The sequence below is a fragment of the Camelus bactrianus genome, chromosome X (assembly GCF_048773025.1).
Source record: "Camelus bactrianus isolate YW-2024 breed Bactrian camel chromosome X, ASM4877302v1, whole genome shotgun sequence".
In the NCBI taxonomy this organism is placed as follows: domain Eukaryota; kingdom Metazoa; phylum Chordata; class Mammalia; order Artiodactyla; family Camelidae; genus Camelus; species Camelus bactrianus.
Window position 1 is genome coordinate 30,210,391 of NC_133575.1, and position 26,317 is coordinate 30,236,707.

Consider the following 26,317-nt stretch of genomic DNA (forward strand, 5'->3'; position numbering starts at 1 on the left):
ACAGATTTTCCATTTGAAACGTCCTTGTTCAAGGAATGAACAGCCTCATCAACCAGGAGAGGAAGGGAAGCTCTATGTGGTTTGGAGAACTGAGTTATCTGAGTCCTACATGTTTCCATTCCAATTCCTGGTATTCATTCTCTCCCAATCCAAATATAACTTTTATGTAAAATCTCTGGTAAACCAATGTTTTTATACAACAGCCTAAGAATCAAAATTTGACTTTTGTTTTAGTTCTCTCAGCCCAGTGGCTGCAAGGGATAAGAGATGCTTTGAATAAAATCATAGAAATTCCACGAATTTCTGCTTTTGCCTTGATACAAGCTCTCCTCCTTCTTTAAACTGTGAAGTTCAGCTAGAAGCAACTAGCTTATACCGCATATTTGGAATTTCTTAAGCCTTTCATATTATTCTATTACAACTGCCTTTACATCCCTTAGAACTTTACCCAAAATAAGCCTGTTGTTCCTAGTGAGCACAGATAATACTTCAATTAGCTATTTGATTGATGCATGTCTTGGACTGACTCAGTGCCAGTCAGGTTTTCAGAGACATCAACAACGATTAAGAGATAATCAATCTGAGATTTCCCCCCACCTTCCTGAGGATCTGCTGCCTGCAACCATTTCTGGTGCCATTTTCTTGATCAAGTTGATTATTAAGCAGAAAAGTCACTCATTCATAGTTCTCATAATTGCTCAGAGGGCTGCAGAACTGGGCTGGAAGCTTAACTTCCAGGAACAGAACTTGAAACCACACCTCAAAATAGACTTGATAAGCTACTGTCACTGATCAACAGGGGAAGCCCACATTGCTGCCATCCTGATGCCAGGCAGGAACTCAGTTTTGCAACCATCAAGAAACTACTGTCATTGCCACCACTAGAGACTAGACACATCTCCAGAGGAAACAGCAGCATCACAGATTGCTCACTTCTAAAGCAGTGTCTCACATGAATGCATCTGTTTGACAGGGTCAAGGTCACGTCCCTACACACTGGACACAAATAGGGCTGTGAATTTGAGTTTTTACTCTTATGTTGGGAAAAGTGGACTCAGATATGGAAATTCCCTCATTTTGGTTATGTACTGGTGTGTAACAAGCCACCCAAAAAACTTAGCAGCTTAAAGCAACAACATTCACTTTGCTCACGAATCTGCAATTTGGGCAAGATTTGGAGGGGACAGTGCATCTGTCTGACTCAGTGTCACTGCGGGCTAAAATCATCTGACAGCTCACTCACTTACATGTCTAGTGATTGATGATGGCTTTCGGGTTGTGACTTTACCTGGGACCTATGTGTCCTCTCCATAAAAAACCATACTACTTACCCCTACTCAGTTTACTTTCTACATTCAACTGTATTTGTTAGCATAAATTTAGTATTCCAGTAGACTGTTGCCCAGGAAGATAAAAGTTGCAAGTAAAATTATTGCTCTTTATAGGAACTTCCTGAAAGACCTATCACTCTTCAATAGAAGAGTTTACATACCAAGATTCTTTGAGCCTCCAACCTCAAAATATTCACCTCATGGCCACCAATCCTAAGATCGTTACCCAAACTGAATCAAGCCCCAATTTGATAGACCCACTTTAAATCAACCTCCCAACTCTCAATATATTACCAGATATACTGTCTTCCCTCTCTGAGACTCTTTCAGATTCCATGAGGTAGTGGTTTAAGCAATATACTCAGCTTTGTCTTATCAATGTGTTGTTCTGGCAATATCTGGGAAGCCGGTATTTGATACCGTGGTGGGGCTTCTTTACAACATGATGATTAGGTTTCAAGGGTGAGCATCCCCAAAGAGAGAGCTATGTAGAAGTGATACAGCCTTCTATAATCTAGGGTCTAAAGTCACACAGCATCATTTCTGCCACATTCTAGTCACTGAGGTAACTACAAATGCTCATCCAGTGTCAAGAAAAAGGATACTAGGCTCCATCTTTTGATGGGAGGAATCAAAGATTTTCCAACAGATTTTAAAACCAACACATTCTCCAACTGTAGAAAGACTATCCAAAAGCTGATGGGCAACCATGAGTATGAGGACTATGATGAATGCCCTCTACAGAAGGTATACACCAAAATACTGACAGTGTTGAGCTTAAGCAGTAGAATTATAGAAGGATTTTACTTGTATATTTTCTGAACTTTCTTCAATGAACACATATTCCTTAATTTAAAAGAAGATATGCAAACACATCCTCAAATCTAAGTTCGATAATAAAGTAGGAAAAAAATTCAGGATAAAATGTCAAACAGAATATCTTGTAACCTATTTTTTTTTTAATTTCAACAGATTTATTGAGATATAATTTTATATTATAAAATTCATTTGGTTTAACTGTACAATTAAATACTTTTTAGTAAATTTATAGTTTGTAACCATGACCAAAATTCAATTTTAGGACATTTTTACCACCCCAGAAAGATCCCTCCAACCCACTTTTAGTCCATCTCCATTCTCACTTCCAGCCTATGAAAACATTATCTAATTTCTGTCTTTATAGATTTGCCAGTTCTCATATAATATGTAGTCTTTTGTATCTGGCTTCTTTCCCTTAGCACAGTGTTCGTGTAGCATGTATCAATCCTTTATTCCTTTTTATTGCTAAGTAAAATTCCTTTGTATAGATATGCCACAATTTGTTTATTTACTCTCCAGTTGATGAGTATTTGGACTGTTTCAGTTTTTGACTATTATAAATAATGCTGCTATGAACATCCACATATAAGTCTTTGTGTGAATGCTGTTTTCATTTTTCTTGGGTAGATACCCAGGAGTAGAATGGCCGGGTCATATGATAAATGCACGTTTACCTTTTTAAGAGACTGCCAAACTTTTCCCAAAGTTGCTGAATCATCTTACATATCTTCCACAAGTGTATTAAGTTCCCATTTCTCCATATCTTCCCTAACACTGTCTAATGTCTGTCCTTCTGATTGCAGCCATTCTTGGGGGTGTAAGGTGGTATCTCATTTTGGTTTTTATTTGCATTTGCCTAATGACTAATGATATTCAGCATCTTTTCATGTACTTCTTAGCCAGTTGTATGTCTTCTTTGGTGAAACATCTATTTAAATTTTCTTGTTTTTAATTTTATTATTTGCCTGGTTATTGAGTTGTAAGAGTTCTTTATATATTCTGGATATAAGACTTTTCAGATATATAATTTGCAAACATTTTCTTCTACTCTATAATCTTTCTCCCAGTCGGGGACCTAGATTTTATGGTTTCAATAGTATAATTATCACCAATTATTTGATTTTGTTCATGGAATGCACCAAATTTGAAGAAGACTGAATTAATGAGAAGATGTGCTTTGGTAGAGCTCTGTTTCTAAGGTTTGAAATTGAAAAGGCTATTGCAGTTGTCTGATAGCTGGCAATAATGTAGTAACTTTGGAAAGCCTGTTAATTATATCTTGACCACCAACTTGCATCAGGCAAAAAAATAAAGAAATCATATACAAGATGACTAAATACATCTCGAAAAAAACAAATCAATATATTTAGTACATGTCTCTCCCACTGGTTTAAATTCCAGCAGCACTGAAAATTGTTTTGCCTTGATTGTCTAGGGATTGAACATCAAAATGTAAAAGCATATTTTCCAAAATGATAAACCAAGGGTTTTCTGAGATAAGTGTTTCGTATTTCAAAAGGAAGGTCAGAGTTCTGGACTTCGATTTCACAACTGAAATGTAAATAATTTTAACATTTTATCTGCATCTGGATGATTTTATCGATGTAAAATAAAGCAAGTGGCTCAATTTGGCAAACATTTATTGAGCATCTGTTAAATGAGGCCTTTGCTAGATGTGGCAGGGAATATAAGGACAAGAATAACTGCTCAATTGTGGCTTACTAAACAAGGTAACAGATAACCTAAGTGGTGAGATGTGCAGGACAATTTTATGAGTTACTACCGATAAGCTCAGGTCTGTATTCTGTTAGTGAAGAGTAAAATTGTACAAGAGGATATAAGAATAACTCACTTTTCACTGGGTCCCCAAAGGATGCGAAAACTCAGTAAATTCCAAATACATTTATGTTCCCAAGGACTTAGAAAAAGGATGGAACAAAAGTAACATTTTTCAATCCTTAGCACATCATCTTTCTTGAAGACACAAAATTGGCTTCAAGGGGCCCATTCAGGGTCACACCTGCCTTTGGGCTTGGGAGACTGATGTCTGACCCTCTCAGAAACAAGTCCTAAGGTTGGGAAACATTTTTTTCAATTATTAGTACATTTCCTTATACAAAGGAGAGGACTGAACATGTGAATTTTATTATTTTACCTCCAGTTTTGAGAAAGTGGGTATTTTGTTTGCTTGTTTATCCCACCAGTGCTTGAACATAAATATTAATATTTCCTCCATTTTTACATAAAAGTTAGCATATGCAGTGTACTGCATCTTGACATTTTTATTTAATAACATATTTTAGAATTTGTAGCATATCAGCACATAAAAAGCATCCTCAATCTTTTCATATTTGCATAGCATTTTATTGTGAGGATGTTTCTTAAACCAATCCTAAATTGATGGACATTTAGTGGCTTCCAAACTTTTAACTATTACCAAAATTTAAAAAAACCATAATGAAAAACCTTGCATATACATTTTGTTATATATGTGTGTGTGCACATGTGGTAGATAAAGGTACATCTTGATGCCTGTAAAAAGTCTCCAAGTCTCCTTAGGTCTGCTTAGGGACACTGTATTATCTATATAAATTCGGCTACAAAAGAAATACTTGACAGAATAAGCGAAATGTATATGCACACATGTACATGTCCAGAAGTAGAATTCCTGGGTCCAAACTGCATGTGTAATTTTGATGAATACTGCCAAATTACCTTTCATAAGAGATATACTATTTTCCACCAGAAACGTATGTGGGTGCTTGTTTCATTACAGAGAGGGTCAAAGTTTTCAATGAACTCAGTTATTTTTTAGCAACAACAAAATAAATCCCCAAAACGAGAAATTAGTTTCACAGTCCCTCAGTGAGAATCAGGCTTTATTTTTTCCCCTGCATAGGCGAGTTCATTCTCCCAATTTGCAGACTGGCTAACCCAAGTGCAAATAGGCTCTTATCTAAATATAGGCCTCAAGTTATTACATTTAAAAAATTCTTTTCTTCTGGTTTCTGCAAAAATTTCTGTTTACATGATACATTTCCTTTTAACTATTTCTCCTTAAAAATTTGAAATATTTGATCCATCAGGACAGAATGGTGGTAGCTCCAAACGGAGAGACAGGCTCACATTAATATACACTATGAAATCATTCCACCTCTTTACTCAAAGAAGAAAGGTCCCTGGAGCTTTCTTCTCCCTTACTGTCAGACACATTACCAGGTTTTGAGATACAAAGAACTAAAACCCCCTCACACATTTATAATTTATCTTTTTTACGCTTTTCCACATAACTAAAAATTACTTAAAATATAAAATCATTCATTTAGAAAAAGACTTTTCAGATGATTTTCCCATAAAGAAAAATTGATTTGGTTTTATTCAGAGAAAAACACAAAAACAAGCTTGGCGGTACTATTAACATAGCTTAGTTTAAAATAATGACATGAGGTTGATCAAAAATTTATAATGCTTTGATATATAACCCTACATGGATAAGCAAAATTTGGGGTCCTATTAATGCATGGTGTTACAACAATAACCACAATAACTCACATTTTATGGTGTTTGATAGTTTACAAAGCACTTCCGTGTACGTGATAGCAATTCCAGCTGCTGTTAGTTATATAAACCAGGTATTTTGATAACTACACACTAGAAAGTATTAGTCTCTTTTCATCCAAGATGAGGGAAATGAAAATGCATTATTTGCTTAAGGTCGGAAAGCCACTGAATGGTAAATCACAGAGACAAGAAGTAGAATGGTGGTTGCCAGGAGACACGGGGAGAGGGGAATGGGGAATTATGGTTTAATGGGGGTAGAGTTTTAGTTTTTCAAGATGAAAAGAGTTCTGGAGATGGATGGTGGTGAAAGCTGGACAGCAATATGAATGTGCCTAATCCACTGAACTGTACTTAAAATGGTTAAGGTGCTACATTTTCTGTTCTGTGCATTTTATCACAATAAAAAAAAAACGGGAGGAGAAAGCCAGTGGATGGTGAAGCTGGAATTTGATTTCATTTCAGTCCAACTTTTTCTTTCTACTCAGGGTAGTTATTATCCCCATGTTACAGATCAGGGGACTAAAGCCCAGAAGGACTGAACTGACTTAAGTTACATAATTATTAAGTGGCAGAGTTGAAGTTCAGTCCAGCGGAAGTGATTTTATAACCACAGGCTAAGCACAGGAAGTCAAAATAAAACCAAGGGCTCATCAAACTATTAAGGGTTGGGTAATATTGGGTTAATCTCTTTACTTGTCTGGGCTGCAGTTCACTCAGTTGTAAAATGAAGGGATGGATATAGATCAGAGGTTTTTTTTTAATTCAGTATTTTTGATCATGATGTCCAGTAAGAAATGTTTTATACTGACCTAGTACACACACGCACCCCTTGCCCTAGGTTGGGTTTCCCAGAAGCAGACGTTGAGATAAGGATTTGAGTGCAAGTGATTTATCAAGGCACAGTGTTATTACAACAACAGCCAACATTCATTGAACACCCACTATGCCAGAACAATTCCAAACACTTCACATACATCACCTTGTGAAGACAATAAGGTGACAACTATTAATAACCCCATTTTACAGATGTGAAGACTGTTAAGTGGCAGAGGTCAGGAGGAAACCCAGGCAGTCTGACTCCAAAACCTGTTGTCAAGAGGGCAGGCTCCTGCATCAGTCTGTTTGGGTTCAAATCCTGAGGCCAACAGTCAATCAATAAATGTTTCTAACTATAATCATGATATAACTCAATTATTGACAGCCATCAGCTCACTGATAGGAATAATTCTTACAAAAGGAAGTTTATGGTCAGGGTCATGTACATCACCTGAATTCAAAGGTTAACTTGTTGATAATCAACTCAATGTTCTGCTCTGCTTTAGTCATGCTGGCCCAGTCTTCACCTTAAATTCAGCCACTTAACCCATTTAAGTAAGATGGGGTTCTGGCCTGGGTTATGTAACATCTGCATGCTTGAATAGCTAAAGTACACTTCACTGTAACTAGAAGGAAGGAATTTCAACATACTCATTTTTATATATTGTGTTAATGAAGTGCAAAGATACTTCTTAATAAATGAATCTAATTAAGATATATTAGTCATCATTATGTAGAGAATATTTCTACTGAAGTCAATGAACACTAACCATTCTTTGGATTTCAAAAATAGGGTCAACAAACATTATGATATAAATGACTAAAAATGGTTAAAAAATTGCACAGAACCTGGATACCTGGAACTATTATCTTTTTGGCTGAATTCATTTGAGCCAAGTTTCCATCAATAATATCTTTTATGTCACAGGATAGATACAGGTATTTATTATGACACAGGTAGTGGAGTCAGAATAAAAGCATAACACTATTTTAATAAAAGGTTATGAGTAATCAAAGATTTATATACATAAATGAACTGAAAGCTGCCACCACTCTTGGGCTGGAGCCCACAAGCCTGTACTTGCTGCTGATCTGTAAGAGGTACTGTTACTGCCTCTTTTGGGGCTACTGCTACCACTGAGTAGAAGCCCAGGAGTCCATACCCTTACTGATGCTGTTAAAACTGCCACAGATGTTTTGGGAACAAATAGTTGCCTGTTGTCATTGTTGCTGCCCCTATTGCAATTGGAAGGACCCCTAGAGACAGACAGAAAGGCTACTCTCTTCTCCACCTTATCGTCTCTCCACCAGTGCCTCCCAGTAGCAAACCTAACAGGACGCAAGCTGAAAGGGAATATGAAAAATGTAGTGTGCTGGTTTCTAAACCCCTGTGATCCAGAGAACACTGAAAGCACAGCTGAGAATCAAGTGGAAAATGACTGCACAGTAACAACATTAATTTAACTAATCCCCCACTGCTGGGTATTTAGATTATTTCTTTGGAAATACAAAATGTGGAAAGCAAAGCCATCAATGGGATAGTTTTTGAACCCAATGAACAATGATATTTAATCTCTAAGAAAGGTATATAAGACGGGATGTGTCCTCCTTGAGCTCAGCAACAAATGATACGTAAAACAGTGGCTCTAAGTAGCTCTGCCCTGTCCCTCCACGAGTAGATTTGTGTCATAATGAAAGGAAGAACACTGGGGTTCTGTCCATGTGGACCTATAACACATAGTGCATTCCCATTTGGTTGAGATCTGAAGGGATTATTCTGAAGTCATAATTAAAATTTTTTGTTTCCCCAAATATACAAAAGTGTTACCAGCATTTCCCTATGTCCAACAGCCACAGGACAAATATAAAATCCCAATAACAATTTTTCAAAAAGCATTTCTAGGGTTTAGCCTCTATACACAGTGTTTCTTTTTAATAATTTTTATTATAAATGTCATACTGCTTGTAAAAAAAAAATCAAATGAGCATTTTCAGAGGTGAAATTCCATCCTAATACCATTCAAAGATTATCATGTATGTTTCATCCTGATTTTTTCCTATGAACACTCTAACACATTATATCATTATATTCACAGAATATTATGATTCTCTTCTGGAATTTGTTTTCATAAGTAAAAATTACATATTATGTATTATATCTTGATGGACCTTTTGTTTTAATACAGTTAAATATACCTAATATATAAAAACTATATCATAGTGTTCTGTAGTATGGAGATGCTAAAATTTATTTTATTGTTCGTCTTCTCCAGTAGAGTGCAAGCTCCCTGAGAACAGGGTCCTGGTTTGGTCTGGTCACAACTATATTTCCAGGGCTTAGACAAGTACCTGGCAAATAGCAGATGTTTAAAATTTTGTAGAATGACTAAGCGGCAAAATACTATTGATGAATATTTGTATTATTTCTATTTTCACTATTCCAATAGTGATTTTCACAATTAGCAACCTTATAAATATATGCTGTACATTTATTTTTGTAGGGAAAACTGATAGAGGAATTGCTGGGTCAAAAAAAAATGGAAGAACTTCAATCCTTCTCAAATTCCTCCCAACATGTTCAGGAAGTCTGCAGTGTGAAGGGAGGTGGCACTTGTATTTACAAGTGTGGCCTTCCTTTAGTGCTACCACTGTAGTCTCACAAATGCAGTCCTGTTACAAGGTGGCGCTGGCCTTTTCCTTCCTTTTAGCTTGTGCTGTTTGAGGAAGTTGTCTGAGCCTCTTATGTTTCCACCCCATGTTCTGAGACAATTCGACTGTCATTCTGTTGAAATGAGAACAGTACCCTTTGTCCCTGCAATTTTTGGTTAAGCAGGCTATACTGGCCGCAAAACTTTATGCTCCCAACATCTTTACGAAATTCTTTTCTAATCTAGTGTTTTTTAAAATTTGTTTTCCCCCAAGGCTCAGGGGTAAATGTCTACTGAGGAAAGACGAGGGCCTGCATCATTCATTCCACGTATAATATATCGAGCTGTTCTCAGAACAATCCTAACCGTCTGATGTTTACACCAAGGCTCCTTAGACCAAATCGGCAAAACTTAGGTCTTTCCTCTCTTTGGTTGAGTGCTTTCCTGAGTGGCTTTTGCAAACATACCTTTAGCAGGTCCTGTCTCAGTCCTGTAGACATTTCTGAATCCCAGCGTAAAAGTCATTTTGGGTGCTCAGGTAGGGACCCCTGGAAACACAAAGATATATTAATAAATATAGAAATTTAGATGGATGGATATATGCTCAAAGTTCATTTAAGCAAATTTTCAAAATAGTTCAAGGCTTCCCCTCCTTGATTCCAAAAAACTTTAATATTTTAATCTTTTGTACAGAGGGCTTCCTTTGTAAAATATTTTTCTTTATTATAAATGTTATATATAATCATTTAGAAATTTGGGGAAATAGAGTAAACATAAAAAATAGGAAATAAAATCACCTATAACCCCACCCCTCTACAGCTACCAGTGTGAAAATTTTCTTCCAATTTCTTTTCTATATATTCTTACATTTCTTAGTATTATAACAAAAATTTATCTTTGTGACTAAAAAAGTTCTTCATATACCTACTTTAATACTAATACATACTAATAACCATAAACTAGTCCCTTGCTCAGATGTACCATATATTGGGATTATGCATTTTAAAAGCTGTCCCTCAAATTTAGTCAGACTAGCAGTAAGTCATAATCAATTCCTCCTTTTCCTTCATGACCCAAACCCACTTAGTCCTGAGGGCTGTCTGTTCTACTTCTGAACAATTTCTTCTGTCTGTCCGAGGGGTTTCAATCCCAGCTAGAGTGTCTGGTGAGCTTTTAAAAATACTGATTGCTGGGACCCCACCACAGACTGAGTTAATCAGAACCTCTGGGAGATGAAGCCCAGGAATCCACAAGTCTAAAAGCTCCCCGATGGATTTCAACGTAGCCGGAGTTGAGATGCATTGTCCCCGCCCCTCCTCCAGCCCCACTGCCACTTCCCACAGCCCAGCCCTCTCATCAACTCCCAACTAGGTTATTGCAATTACCTCCTAACCCTTTTCCTGTTTCTAGTCTCTCTCTTCTGCCAGCTCTAATCCTGCATACTGCTTCCCAAATTATGTAGCTAGAACATGAGTCAGATCATGTCACCCCCCTACTGAGAGACCCCTCACTGCTCCCTACTGCCTAAACCAGAGTCAAACTTGGCCTGAGCAAGGTCCTCCTCCAACCTACACTTCTGCATCCTTTCCTACTCTGTGGCTTCTAGTACACCTCACCACTCATCTGAGTTAGCTTTCAGCTTTTGTTCATGTTGTTTCTTAGCCTGTAATGAGCTCATCCATTGCTCAAAGACCACTATTATCTTATTCATATTTCAAAGTCCATTTCAAATACCACATTTTTCTTCAATCAGTCAACAATCATCTACCAAGTGACTACTATATACCATCCGTCTGTTCAATAATTTTTGCGTTGCTACTATATCGAGGTACTGGGGATACAACAGTGAACAAAACAACTGGTCTGTGTGGAGATTAGTGGGAAAGGTGGACAACAAAACAAGCACAACGAATAAGAAAATGTTAGATAAGAGCAATGCAGAGAATTAGAACATAGAGTGACTAGGTGGCTATTTTCGACAGGGTGGCTATTTTCATCTGAAGTGGCCTTTCTGAGGAGGTGATATCTATAGTGAGATTCAAATGATAGAAAGGAAGGGACCAACCATTCAGAGTTTAAGGGGCAAAGCATCTAAAGATAGGACCAACCAGTGTGAAGGCTTTCAGGCGAAATGAAGTCTGATTGAAGAACAGAAAGAAGGCCAGAGCAGCTGAAGCACCGGGGTAAAGGGAGAGTCATGGGAGAGGAAGGCGGAGCCAGCTCATGTATGCTTCCTAAGTCAAGGTAAAGAGTTGAAATTTGATAAGAGCAAAAATAAACAAATGTGACCTAATTAAACTTACAAGCTTTTGCACAGCAAAAGAAACCATGAGCAAAACAACACGATAACATATGGAATGGGAGAAAATATTTGCAAATGATGCGACTGACAAAGGCTTAATTTCCAGAATATATATAACAGCTCATACAACTTAGTAACAAAAAACAAAGCAAAACAAAAAAAAACCCAGTCCAAAAATGGGCAGAAGACCTAAACAAGTAATTCTCCAATGAAGACATACAAATGGCCAATAGGCACATGAAAAATGCTCAATATAGCTAATTATCAGAGAAATGCAAATCAAACTATAATGAGGTATCACTTCACACCAGTTAGAATGGCCATCAATCATGAAAAGAGAACCCTCCTGCACTGTTGGTGGGAGTGTAGTTTTGTGCAGCCACTATGGAGGACAGTATGGAGATTCCTCAAAAAAATAAAAATAGACTTACCCTATGATGCTGCAATCCCACTCCTGGGCTATATTGGAGGGAACTGTAATTTGAAAAGATACATGCACGCCAATGTTCATAGCAGCGCTATATGCAATAACCAAGACATGGAAACAACCTAAATGTCCATGGACAGATGACTAGATAAAGAAGTTGTAGTATATTTATACAATGGAATATTACTCATCCATAAAAGAATAAAATAATGCCATTTGCAGTAACATGGGTGGACCTAGTGATCATCATTCTAAGTGAAGTAAGCCAGAAAGAGAAAGAAAAATACCATATGATATCATTCCTATGTGGAATCTAAAAAAAAAAGAAAAAAGAAAAAAAGGGACATTATGAACTCATCTACAAAACAGAAACAGACTTGCAGACACAGTAAACAAATTTTATGGTTACCAGGCAGAGGGGGTAGGAAGGGATAAATTTGGGATAGTCCAAATTTGATTCTTTGTGCAATGATGGGAAATCACTGGAGGGGTTTAAGCAAGAGAGTGACATGATATGGTTTGTGTTTGAACAAGATCACTCTGGTTGCTGTGTGAACAATAGATTGAGGCGGTGACAGTAGGAACAGGGACCAGGTAGGTGCTTTGCTGGCAGTCTAGTTCTCCTTGAAGTACTTGTTCAATTTAAGGCAAATAAAACCCAAAAGCTCCCCTTGTTTTTAAGCAAAATATTCCAACTCTGATTTATTATCATCTAATAGGATCTGGATGGGTTGACCTCTCTCCAGCCTCCTGTACACTACTTTTGCCCCTACTGTTGAGCCTTGCTGAACTTCTGTCAGCTCCCCAAGTGTACCATTCCTTCAGGCCACAGGGCATTTGAACTTGCTGTGGTTATATGTTATCTGCATGTATCACAAAATACACATAACATAAAATTTACTACTTTAACCATTTAAAAGTATACAATTCAGTGGCAATAAGTACATTCACAATGTTGTACAATCATCATCACTATCTAGCTCCAGAACTTTTTCATCACCTCAAGAAGAAACACTGTACCTATTAAGCAGTCACTTTCGATCCCCTCCTCCTCCATCCCCAGGCAACCAGACCATTAATCTGCTTTCCGTCTCTATGGATTTGCCTGTTCTGGATAGTTCATACAAATGGAATCATACAATATGTGGTATTTGTGTCCAACTTCTTTCACTCAGTATAAAGTTTCCAAGATTCATCCATATTGTCAGTATATCATTCCTTTTTATGACCAAGCAATATTCCATTGTGTGGATTTACCACATCTTGTTTATCCATTCCTTAGTTGACAGACATTTGTTTAGGTTGTTTCCACCTTTCAGCTACTGTGACTAGTGCTGCTATGAACACTCATGTATGTGTTTTTGTTAGAACACCTGCTTTCAATTCTTTTGGGCATATACCTAGCAGTGGAACTGCTGGGTGATATGGTAGCTGTGGTTATATGTTGAGGGACTGGAGATCAGTGAATCTTAGACATTTATTAGTTTCCCATGGCAGCTGTAACAAAGTACCCCAAAATGTGTGGCTTAAAATAATTCTTAAAATGTATTTTCTCACAGTTCTGGAGGCCAAAAGTCTGAAATCAAAGTGTCAGCAGGGCCATGCTCCCTCTGAGACTGGGCGCAATCCTTCATTGCCTCTTCTTAGCTTCCAGTGGTGACAGTCAATCCCTGGCTCTCTTTGGCTTACAGTTACAATATTTCCATCAGTCACACAGCTTCTCCCCTGTGTGTCTCTGTGTCTTCACATAGCCCTCTCTCCGGGTCTTTTCTTCTTTTAAGGACACCAGTCATACTGGATGAGGGGCTCACCCTACTCCAGTATGACCTCCTCTTAAATAATTACATCTGCAACAACACTATTTCCAAATGAGGTCACATTCGGAGGTAATGGGGTTAGGGCTTTAACATGTCGTTTGAGGGGACACAATTCAATCCATGACAAAATGCCGGACATTGTTGTGCATCTGAACCCCCTGGGGATCTTGTTAACATAGGCTTGGGGTGAGGCCCGAGGCTCTGCATTTTCAATAAGCTCTCCCAGAGGATGCCAGGGCTGCTAGTTCACTGACAGTGTGGCTGACTTGTTTCAGTTTTAGCAATAAAAATCCAGAGTTAAAGGAAATCATTCAGTCCTGGGAAAACTGGCATGGTTGGTCACCCTAGCAAGGATCTAGCTATGGCTATGTTAATTTACCCATTAATTACATTACCAAATATTCATATTTATTTTTACATTTAAATAACTTATTTTCGCTAGAACAGCCCAAATTTTCCCCTAAAGGCTCCGGACAAACTGTGAAATGGTGAGTTAGTTGAGCTGATGGGTGCCATCTGTGAATATCATATATTAACTCATGGAATTATCTATGATGCTCAGTGGTGTCCCTGTTGGGTTGAAAAACAGATTTCTGACCCCTTTACAGAATAATTATGCATGGGCAAGACTTTTTGCAGCTAAGAGTACCCACTGGGTTTGAAGTTTTCAGTAACCTTTTCTCGCTGCTGCCCAGGGACTATAAAAGTGAAGAAAGCTCCTTTCTGAAGTTGAGTTTAAGCTCATTGCACTCGGGACAGTGTTCCTCAACTCTTGATTCCTATTAGGATCACCTGAAGAACTTTAAAACCTGCTGAGCCCTCAACCCCAAACCAATTGACTCAGGCTACCTGAGATTGGGCACAGGCAGTCATAGCTTTGTGTGGTTTTAAGTGCTCCAGGTGATGCAAATGAGCAACCAGAGTACAGAATCATTGCACAAGGCCTTCCTTTCTAAGGGAAACCTTGCCAATCTGTTCCTAATCTTTTTCCACCTGCACCCATATTTCTCTCCACTCCCCTCTATGACCACATACCTCTTTGTTATGGTTGATCATTACCTTAAGCAAGTCCTCCTCTTCCTCATATTTGTGTCCTGTTTATACAATGGCCTTACTGACCTGGGACCATGTACAACCCATTGGCGGTAATAATTACTCCTGCAAGTGACCTTGGCAGGCTTTCCTCAAGCTTTATTGACTCTGTTTTTCACGCTTTCACAAAAGCTATCTTTAATATCATCCACAGTTGAGTTGGCCGGGGATAGTGTTGCTGTTTTGACTGCGGAGCCTCTCAAGAATCAGGCTAAATCTCCCAAAGAATCTGTGCTGTGTGTTCCTCTACAAACCAGCCACAGGAAATCTGGGTGGAGTGTACTTTTTTTTATTGGAATATAATTCACGTGCCATAAAATTCACCCTTTTAAAGCGTCCAACTCAGTGGTTTTTTGTATAGTCACAAAATTGGGCAACCATCACCACAATCTAATTCCAGAACATTTTTGTCACTCCTAAAAGAAACCCCCCACTCATTAACAGTCACTCCTCATTCCTGCTGCCCCCTGCAACCACTAACCTGTCTCTAGGGATCTGTCTATTCTGGATAGAACATTCACTGTGTGGTCTTTTGTATCTGGCTTCCTTCACGTAGCATATTTTCAGGGTTCATACATGTTATAGCGTGTATCAGTACTTCATTCCTTTTTGTGGCCAAAGAATTTTCCATTGAATGAATGCATTACATCATGTTCACCCATTTATAATTGATGGACGTTGGGGTTGTTTCTGCTTTTTGGCTATGGTAAATGGTGCTGCTATGAACATTCATGGAAAGGCTTTTGTGTGAACATAATGTTTTTACTTCTCTTGGGTCTGTACCTAGGAGTGGAATCACTGGGTCATATGGTAACTCTATGTTTAGCTTTTTGAGGAACTTCTGAATTGTTTTTGAACATTATTTTTTGACCTTGATACAGTTCTCTTTCCTGAGTGTGAGGTGGTCTGTACTTGTGAGGGTGGGAAAAATGATCTGCAGGGACTTAAAACTTTTTTTTTTCTGTTATCTGTTATACATTTTATGTACAGAAAGAATGGTACCTTCATATAGAAACTTCCTGTCATTCAGCTGCATGATTTCAAAATGTGAGGAAATCTAAAACATGGAGCTCCCGTGGTGGCAAGGATTTGGGGTGTCTGAGCTCTCGGTTTCCTGACCAGCCTTCCAGCTGTATCTCTGGCCACCTGTCACAGTCTGTTACTGGCACAGACAAGGCCCGCTTATTCCAAGGACATGACTACTGGGCCACTTCCATCTCAGAAGGCCTGGTGGGGCGTCCAAATGCAGAAATCTGATTGCTTTTCGGGGATACCAGTAAGCCAGGTGCAGACAAGCCTGCAAATGTAAAGCCTACTATGTACAAAGCAGAAACTTACGTGCTGTGGCGGCCTGGAAGAGGCCCTGACCTTCGACCCGGCCTCCAGGTTCTCCCACTCCCTCGCGGATGCCCGGCCCGCTCCTCGTCTGGAGGGCTGAGCCTACGCGGGCTCGCCGGGCGAGCGGCCTTCTCAGCATGCGCAGTCGCTGCTGGCCGGTTCCTAAAGCGGGCGCTCCGCGAGGGCGCGCTCACGCACGCGCAACGTCTCGCCTGCGCGCGCACGGGGCCTCCCGCGGCACGAGCCCCCGCCCCGCCCCGCCCCGCCTCTTCCCCCCTCCCGCGCGCTCGCCCGCCGCCCGCCGCCGCCGCCGGAGCTCTGTAGTATGGCATCGAGGAGAATGGAGACCAAACCTGTGATAACCTGTCTCAAAACCCTTCTCATCATCTACTCCTTCGTCTTCTGGGTGAGTGGCCACGCCGGATCGGTGGCCGGGGCGCCGTCCGTCAGTCCATGTAGTGATGCTCCTGGAAGGGAAGGGGGAGGGAAAAAACCCAAACCAAAAATCAAATCTCGGTCCCCTCCTGAAGAAGACAGGCGCAGGGTGCTGGGCCAGGGCTGCACGATGGCGGGTTGCAGGCTTGGGGCTGCTTGGACTCTGGACCCTGCGCGGCTCAGGGTGCAGGGGGCTGCGTGGTGGCGGTGACTGCAGGTTGTCGACCTTTCTAAAATATTTTTAATACATTGATTTATTTTTTTAAGCTCGCGAGTTAGGGTCAGCCTCTTGGGAAAGTTGCGAATTTATTCGTCTGTTTTCCTCTCTGGACACCTCTCCCCATCTTCCCTTACCAGCCTGTTCTCCATGCCTCTTGGAGATAACCTGTGGCCGGCTGGGAGCAGGCGCGAGAGCGCAGGGTTTGATTCCAGATTCCCAGTTATTCCTGACCCCTTGGGGCTGCGGGAGGCAGGCGCCAGGAGCCCTGTACTGCCTGGCTGGGCAAGGGCGACCAAAGGCCCCGAAGCACACGGATGGGGGGGCGGGCGGAGACGCACGGAGGGGAAAGGGTCTTACATAAACCAGGGGCATCTTCGAGCTTTCTTGGCGACCCAGGAGATGGTGCTTAACGACCCTTTTCCCACTCCCCTCCACCCTTACACTCATCTGGTCTTTTTCTCATTGCGTGAACCCAGTCCGCAGAGCCCTGCGGGAGGACCCCCGCCACTTGGTGATGGCAATAGCGCCCCAACTCTACTCCCCATCTAACTGGTGCTGCTACGGGTCCTTGAAGCTCAATGCAGAAGGGTGACGTCAGCCCCTAAGCTGAAGCCTCGAGGGGCTGCATGGTGCACCTCGCGGAGCGATGCGCCCTTCTGCGCGCGGGAGGAGGAGGGGGGCGCTCCAGGCTTGTACCTTACCTCATCGTGTTTGGCAATTCGTGGAATCAGTGCAGGGCTGACACTGCAGTGATTCACTTGAAGTGGGTGGTACCTAAAGACCATTCCCCGTTATTTCTCTTTCCATCTAGACGACTTCCTTCTCCCAAGTCCCCCTTTCCCACACCAAGCCACAGCTACCCCGCAGAAGAATGAATGTGTGTCATCACCCCCTCACCCCCCAAATAATCTGGGTTTTCAGCTTTTAAGGCAGTCATTTTGAAACCTGAGGCTCTGCAGAAAAAAACCAATCCCGTCTTTGGTTGTTCCCCCCTCCCCATTAGCCCTAATTTTGGCTTGAAACTGAGGCACAGTGCTTTATGAGGTACCCAGACTCGGCTTAATGGTGAACCAGGCTGTTTGTAATGACCAAGTCAGGAACTGAGGTTTATTAAGGATGGAAAAAAAAATCCCTAATGCCCCCTCCCCCGCCTCCGCGAACATTCCTTGTCACGGGCTCTGGTGATTCTTCAGGTCGGGAAACTGGACTCTGGGGACCAGGCATACCAAGAACTCTGCAATGAGATAAGATAAATTAACTGGTATATCACACAGGGCAAACCAGAAATGGACTTTATTTGGATTGAAAACGACGCAGGTTGAAAAATCTCAGCAGTGGAATTGTGAGCTCTGTACAGATCATATATTATGTTCTTCTTAGCGAAAACAATAATGCATCCTGGTTGCTGAAACGTCCCAGTAGCCATTCCTGGGAACTGGTTTTGTTTTTTATTTGTTTCCTTAAATCTCTTTGTGTTTGGCCTTTTAGTATTTACTAGACTTCCTATTTGTTACTGGAGTAAATCATATATGGGTAATTATATTTAGTTTTCTGAAAAATCTTTCAGCATCACTGCAGGCTGGTAAAAAAGGGAGTCTTCTGGATCAAGCCTTTTCATATGAGCTCTTTAACCTCCCCCGCCAACACAAACACCCCATGCATCTAATTACTTAATGCCCCCTAATACATCTTAACCACTGAATTTTATGTCCTCTGAAGTTCCCTTGGTGCCTGCATTTTACGTTTTTCCTACTTTTAAGATTTGTCTAGTTTTAAATAAAATTATAGCGTGCTAAACAAAATGAAGCATTTTTCAGTCATTTCAGTCAAATAGCATTCAGTAATCATTTCATACTTCACAACCAAAGAATGAGATGTCTTCAGATGCAAGGGTATTTTAAGTAAGACATTTTCATTAATAAGCCATGGTCCACATGCTGTGTTTTCCATTGTACCTTAAATGCTTTTTTTTCTTTTAAAAACAGCTTTATTGAGATATAATTCACTAACATATAATTCACCCTTTTTAAAGTGTACAATTCAGTGGTTTTTAGTGTATTTGCAGATATGTGCAACCATCACCCCAGTCAATTTTAGAACATTTTCATTACCTGAAGAAGAAACCCCATACCCTTTAGCTATCATTCCCCTTTCCCCTCCAACAACCCCCACCACCCTAAGCAATCACTAATTACTTTCTGTCTCTGAAGATTTCCCTTTTCTGGACATTTCATTTAAATGAAATCATATAGTATGTCGTCTTTCATGAATGGCTGCTTTTACTTAGCAAAACGTTTTCAAAATTCATCCATGTTTAGTCCTTTTTCTGGCCAAATAATGCTCCATCGTATGGAGCATTATATCACATTTTGTTCACTCATTTGTCCACTGATAGACGTTTGGGTTGTTCCTATCTTTTGACTGTTATGAATAGCAGTGCTATAAACATTTATGTACAAGTTTTTGTGTGAACATAAGTTTCCATTTCTCTTGGGTAGATACCTAGGATACCTAGGATTGGAATTGCTAGGTCACGTGGTAACTCTGTGATTAATCATTTGAAGAACTGCCATACAGATGGCACCATTTTACATTTCTTCCAGCAGCATATGAAGATTTTAATTTCTCCACATCCTCCCTAGCATTTGTTATTACCTGACTTTTTGATTCTAGCCATTCTAGTAGGTATCTCCTTATGGTTTTGATTTGAATTTCCCTGATGAGTAATGATGTCGAGCATCTTTTTAATGTGTTTTTTGGTCATTTGTGTATCTTCCTTGAAGAAATGTCTATTCATAGCCTTTGCCCTTTTAAAAATTGGGGTTACTCTTTTTTATTATTGAGTAGTATGTGCCCTTTATATATTAATTCAAGTCTCTTATCAGATATAGCATTTGCAAATATTTTCTCCTATTTGGTGGGTTGTTTTTTCACTTTCTTGATGGTGTCCTTTGAAATACAACAGTTTTTTATTTTGATAAAATCCAAATTAGCTGTTTCTTTTGTTGCTTGTGCTTTTGGTGTCATAGCTAAGAATTCTTTGCCAAATGCAAGATCATGAAGAAAATACTGTCTATAAGAGTCATTTACCAATTCAGTAAATGCAGTTGATAAATTTATCTTTCTCTAGCACCTAAAACTGTCTGGCACATAGTAGGTACTCACATACTTGTCATAACCTCTGAAGTTATGTCAGGTAACTAACAGAAAGGATGATCTTAGTGTGCTTTTAACTGGAAGATGGAGGAAAGATTAGGCAGAATTTTTTCCTCAGGTTCTCTGTGAATCATTTTAATAGTACTATTTCTCTTCTCTTACCTTGGTTTAGATTTAGGACCAGAAGACATTTGAGCTTAAAATGGTTGGTAGACTAGTAGCATCAAGAATTTTTCTGTCTCTTCTTCTTCTCTCCCAGGTTTTCTTATTCTTGTTGCTGTTGAGAAATCACATGTTATTTTGATTCTTCTTAAATTCTGCTTCTCTTCTCTGAAAGCTTCTGGAATCTCTTTCTTGTTCTTAGTGCTCTGAAATTTCACAATTGCTATATGTCTGTTTTTATCTCTTTCCTTTGCACCCTTTCAATCTGCAAACTCAGGTCCTTCTGTATGGGGAAGTTTTCTTGAACTGTTTTCTTGTTTGTTTGTTTATTTTGTTTTAAATTTATTTCCCTTCATTTTCTCTGTTCTCTTTCGCTGTTGGACCTCTTAGATCATCTAATTATTCCCCTTCTATTTTCTAATTCTCTTTGTCTTTTTGTTCTACTTTCTGGGAGATCTCTCACTTTATCTTGCCTGCTACTACGTTTTTCAATCTGTTTTATACGTTGATTTCTAGGAGCTCTCTGTTGGAGTCTGTTTGTTTTTCTAGCACCCTGCTCTTGTTTCATAAATGTGGTATCATTTTAAAACCCCTCTGACAATATTAATGATTTTTTTTTAACGTTTGCTTCTTTCTGCATAGTTTCCTCCAAGCTTTTCTGTTTTCTGGCATGTTACAGATTTACCTCAAATTTCTGGTAACCATTTGCTCTCTGTTCTGTATATGTTTAAGAGTAGAGCACTGAAAATGCTGATTGGAAGCTCTTAGCATGAAGTAGGAGTTTGTTGATTGTAAGTTGAGTTTTGAGACCAAAGTCCGTCTCTTTAGGTCTTTTCCTTTGGTCTAATGAGATTTCCTATAGAAGAATCTCCCAATCTTCTCTCTGGATGAAAAAGGTTAGGGATATGGGTATCTCTGCATGTAATATATAAACCCTTGTTTAAGCTCCTGTTTCAAGTGTAGAATCCAATGTTCACTGTGCTTTTGTCCCCCAGTTCACTTCACCCTCCCTAGAAAATGAACCCATGCTGGAATGGGGGAGAAGGCAGAGACTAGAAGTTGGAAGGGATCTAATTGCTTTTCATAAAGCTTTTTACCAGATTCTCCTTATTTTACCCCCTTTCATCCCTAGTCCCAGGAGTGCATGGAGCTGCCTTCTGGGGGGTGTTTGTGTGCAAATATTTTATTCTTGGCTTTTCTCACAGCTGCCATAGGATTTGGCTTTTTCTCAGCTTCCAAAATGTCATTGCGGTTGTCTCCTCTTCCATTCTCTTTGTTATTGTGGATTAAAAAAAAATCCTTTTAGTGTCATTTCAGTGGAGTTTTGGGAGATAGCCAAGGTAAATGGATGTGTTCAATTCATCATCTTTAACTGGAAGTCCTTTATATCTGTATCTCTACATTGCATGGTACTAATTAAATAGGTAGTTGATTGTGAGTGATTCAATAGAGCATCTAAAATGGCAATAGTTGGGTTATTCTAATAGATATTGGTATCTACTTTTCAATTTTTAAAAAGCTTTTGAATGTTGAGGGGAGTGTTCCTGGTTGGAACAGGCTTACTGAAGCACATCCTCTTTTAAGTTCATCTGGTCATCAGGGACTGAAGTTGGACAAATGGGAACGAAGCTCTGAAGGTTGCTGCTGTTTTTTCTGCTCATCTAATTTCTTCCCACCAGGTGTGAAGGCCCGTGTGTCTTCTAATCTGGTGCAGACCTTGCTGGATTAATTTCACGTGGAAGCAGCAGAGATCAAAGTATGGTGGGGTGTAGGGCGCTTGATGTTAAATGGGTCATTGCTCTGCTGTGTTCTGTTACTACGATGATAACCCTTCATGTTTATTACGGACTTGTGCATTATAACCTGAAGAGTTTTTCCTTATTTAATCAACTTTACTTCTTCTGTGCAATATGCAATTAGGATATGTGCACTACCTTTTATAGCATTTGGGGAACATTAAGTCTTTTCCACTCAATAGTTGCTTAGAAACTAGCTGAATTTTTACCCAGATAGAATGAAATACTTTTCTCAATTTTAATTATAGCTAGAGTTCTTGATTTGACCCTACCGTGAGCTACATTACTTATGATTCATTGACTGTTCAGCGTTACGTAGTTTTAAGCAAGCACCTCAGAAGGTGACAGTGTTTCTTTGTTTAAACATGTAAAACCTTTGACATAGGTGACTAATGCACTGCTAAAGCAATTTGAAGTGCACTTTAAAAATATGTTCTTATGTCTTTTTCTCCTTTGGACCCATTTTAGCAGCTTCCAATTTGGGTTATCTCCTCATGACAAGCAGATCAGTGGATTGCTGCTTTTAAATGTCTTTTTTTGGCTGTTATCCCACTTGCCTTGACAGAATGCTTTTCATTCTTGGCTGAACACTTTTGTCCCCTTTTATATAGAGCCCCCATATTCATCAAGAAAAAGACACAGGGGCGAGGGGAGACAGAGGGTTTTTCTTTGTCTTGTTTTCCCTTTGGTTTCTCGATCACGTGAACATGTAAGCCTGTGAAATAATTCGGTGAGAATTAAGGATCACAATTCTACTGTGGAAGATTTTCTTTGTGCTTTCTTTTTAAGGTATGATAGGCTTTTTCATCATCATTTATTTTAGGAGAGCTTGCAGTTGCCTTGTACTAGAGGATGGAGTGGGTCAGTTGCAGGTACTAGGTGAAAAATCTAGATCCATGATTCTCCACCCTGTTTGCCCATCAGGATTGCCTAAGGAGTGCTAAGGCACTCTGAGAGAGATTCTGATTCAGTTGGCCTGGAGGAGGGTGCCAGCATTCATAGTTTTAGAATAATCTCCCAGGTGATTCAGCTGTGCAGGTAGGATTGCGAACCACTGATTCAGAGAACTCAGTATACGACAGCAGGAGCAGGCCCGGTCCATCTTGTGTCTCTTGGATCTGGAGATAGCTAGGGAATATCTAGCCATTGAGTAATCTAGCATTGGCCTATTGATTGCATCTGCTTTGCTGAAAAGTCTGAGGCTAGGTCTCCAGGGTCTCTTAGTGAACCAAAACGGCCTTGTCATTCCTAGGAGAACTTGCTAGTCATTAACTAGAGGAGTGCTCGTTAGAATCACTAAGGGGCTTTTAAAAACACAAATGTTTGGTCCTAGCTCATGAAGTTTCAATTTTAATTGATCTGGAGAGGGGCCTGGGTATGTATTTTTTTAAACCATTCCCAAGATGATTCTCATTCCTCGGATGTGACTCTGGCCTGCGATGCAGTTTGTTATAAATACTTACCATATGCTTTCCTGTAGTGATCTGTAGTACCATAAAGCTAGTTTGAGGAGAAGGTTCTACAAGCAATATATAGGCAATCCAGTATTTTTATCACCCAATGAACTAGTCTCTGCCAAGTGTCTGCAATTGAATTCTTAGAGTTTACAGTCGTTTCCATTCTTTAGGGGGAATGTATTTGTTTATGGTTGTACTGAAAAGTGGGGAAGAGGCTTGGTTTGCCCTCTGTCAAAAGATTAGACCGTCATCCAATATGTAAAACAAAAATCTGGAATTCTTTACTTACCACAGGGAGAACTGTACTAGCCAAGCACGGTTTATGAGTGAATTTCTGATCTTTTGGGCAAGTGTGGTGGTGTTTGATGGTTGCTTTGGTTACAGAGGCAGGAGTGGCTGACCCTGGCCCTAGAACCATGGCTATTTGGGTGAGACTTGTTTGCCTCTGAGAAGCAGTCACCGCAGTGCATCTGCTGCTGATTGGTTGACCTTGAATTGTGTGAGGCTGTCATTGTAATTAGCCAGAAGTATGTTTCCTGAAACTAGTTGAGTTGTTGATGATTAGAGGTGAATTGCCACTGATTAAATAGGTTAAGAAGTGGGTGGCGGTGGTTACTAGTTACCATGACTATTGAGTAATCAATCTTCTTCCCCCACCAATGTAGGGACTTTTATTTTTGCCTCAGACTACCAATGCTTGTTTCTTAGTGAATTGACATTGCCTCTGCACCTCAATTCCCATTCTTCAAACATAATCATAATGATGTATAGAATTCCTGGGTCAGTTCCTTGTTCTCACCGTTCCACAGACAGTATTTGAGAGTTTATGATTTCTAGGGAATGTGTTAGGACTTCTCAAAGACCTTAGGTTGAAAAGGAACCCAAAGCTTGATAATGCAGCTGGGTGGTAAATGTTCCTAAACATCCCTTCCACATCCTCATCTCTACTTGTGTTCAATTTCTATTTCTGATGGAGCTTTTCAAGATTTCTTTCTTCTTCCAATTTCTGCTTCATATTCTAAACTGTATCACTCTCTTGGTGTTCTTTTAGCTATTGCCTTCTATTGCAGGGGATTTAAAACTAGTCCTGTGTGTAGTCTTGGCTTGGACATTTGCTGTGTGAACTTAGGCAAGTCACATGCTCTCTCTGGGCCTCAGTTTCCTCTTCAGAATAGAAGATATCTGCCTCAGTCAAGTAGTGAAGGTTAAATGACATTCAAGTGCTTTGTAGTGTGACACATATATTTTGGCAGCATTATTTCTTATAGTGTAGAGTGTTGCTTCTTAATTTCTTGCATATGCATATGGGAGGTATTGTGTTAATATTTGTTAAATGAATAAATTGATCAGAACACTCCCTATCCTGGAAATTAAGGGTGATTAACTTTTCAGGTTTTATAGTTTGCTACCAAAGAGAGCTGGGATTCCAGAAGGGTTTGAGTTGAAACCAAAAACATAATGAGTTTAGGTCGCTGAATTTAGCCCTGTCACTGGGATAAGGGTAGTCCTATTTAGAGTAAATGAATATAAACTTGTATAAAATGTATAAAATAAATAAGCTGCAAGGATATATTGTACAACATAGAGAATATAGCCAATATTTTATAATAACTATAAATGGAGTATGACCTTTAAAAATTGTGACTCACTATGCTGTACAACTGTAACTTATATAATATTGTACATCAGCTATATTTCAGCTAAAAAATCAAATGAGAAATTGATGACTCCTTATTCTTTTTTAAAATAAACTTAATTTTAGAACAGACAAATTATGGAGATAGTACATAGAGTTCCCATATACCACACAGTTTGTCCTATTATTCACATCCTACAACAGTATGGTACATTTATATGTTGCAGTTAATGAACCAAGATTGATTCACTATTAATTGAAGTCCATACTTCATTCAGATTTTCTGAGTTTGTACCTAATATCCCATTCAGGCTACCGTATTATGTTTGGTAGTCATTTCTCCTTAGACTTCATTTGGCTATGACCGTTCCTCAGACTTCCCTTGTTTTGATGACTTTGACAGTTTTGAAGAGTCATGTACTTTGTACAAATGTCCCTCAACTGTGATTTGTATGATATTTTTCTCATGATTAGACAAGGGTTATGTGTTTGGGGAGGAAGATCAAAGGGGTTAAGTGACATTTTCCTCCCATCGTCTGAACAGTACATGCTATCAGCATGACTTATCACTGTTGATATTGACCTTGGTTACCTGGCTGAGATAGTTTGTCAGATTTCTCACTGTAAAGTTACTCTTTTTCCCCCTTGCCACACTGTACCCTTTGGAAGAAAACCACAATGCCTAGCTCACACTTAAGGAGTGGGGAGTTATGCTCTACTTCCTTGAGGGTGGAGTATCCACTATTATTTTTTTTTATTAGTTGAGATGATTTCCATTCAACAGTTGTTAAAACCAACAGTAAATATTTGTTCAAGTAGTGTAATACTAGAAACATTTGAATCAGTTGGGAACTAGACGGAGATTCTTGGTTACCATTATTATTTGTGATTTTGGTTTATCTACAAATGTAGTAAGACAAAAAATAATTCAGTGTTGGAAAAAGAAGAGATAAAATTACCTCTTCACAGATTCAATTGTTGTATTCTAAGAAACCTAATAGAGTCTAGTTTAAAGATAAAAAACTACTATGAGAATTTGGTGAAGTGACTAGGAGCAAAATAAAAATTTAAAAATTAATTGCATTTCATTTTATCATAAGCCTTAGAAAAGGAGAGGAGGGAAAATTTCAGTCTCGGTAGCAACAGAAATCATAACTATTTCATAATAAAGTTAACAAGAAAGACAAAGCTCTTGTATGAAGAAAACTAAAATCTTACTGAGGGTCATAAGATCCGAACAGATTAAAGGACATTGTGTTCTTGATTGGGGAGATTTAATATTATAAAAACATCAGTTTAAAAAA

At 39.3% G+C, this 26,317-nt stretch overlaps 1 protein-coding gene and 1 pseudogene across 1 annotated transcript in view; one reads left to right on the plus strand and one right to left on the minus strand.

The window, feature by feature from the left end:
• Positions 1-16,389, minus strand: part of LOC123615182 (ferritin light chain pseudogene) — a 50,717-nt pseudogene extending 34,328 nt beyond the window's left edge.
• Positions 16,390-16,397: 8 nt separating this feature from the next.
• TSPAN7 (tetraspanin 7) overlaps positions 16,398-26,317 on the plus strand; it is a 115,256-nt gene continuing 105,336 nt past the window's right edge. The window contains exon 1 of the mRNA XM_010949525.3: positions 16,398-16,557. Within this exon, the coding sequence (XP_010947827.1) occupies positions 16,477-16,557 (81 nt within the window). The 5' untranslated portion in view covers positions 16,398-16,476. The remainder of the gene's footprint in view (positions 16,558-26,317) is intronic.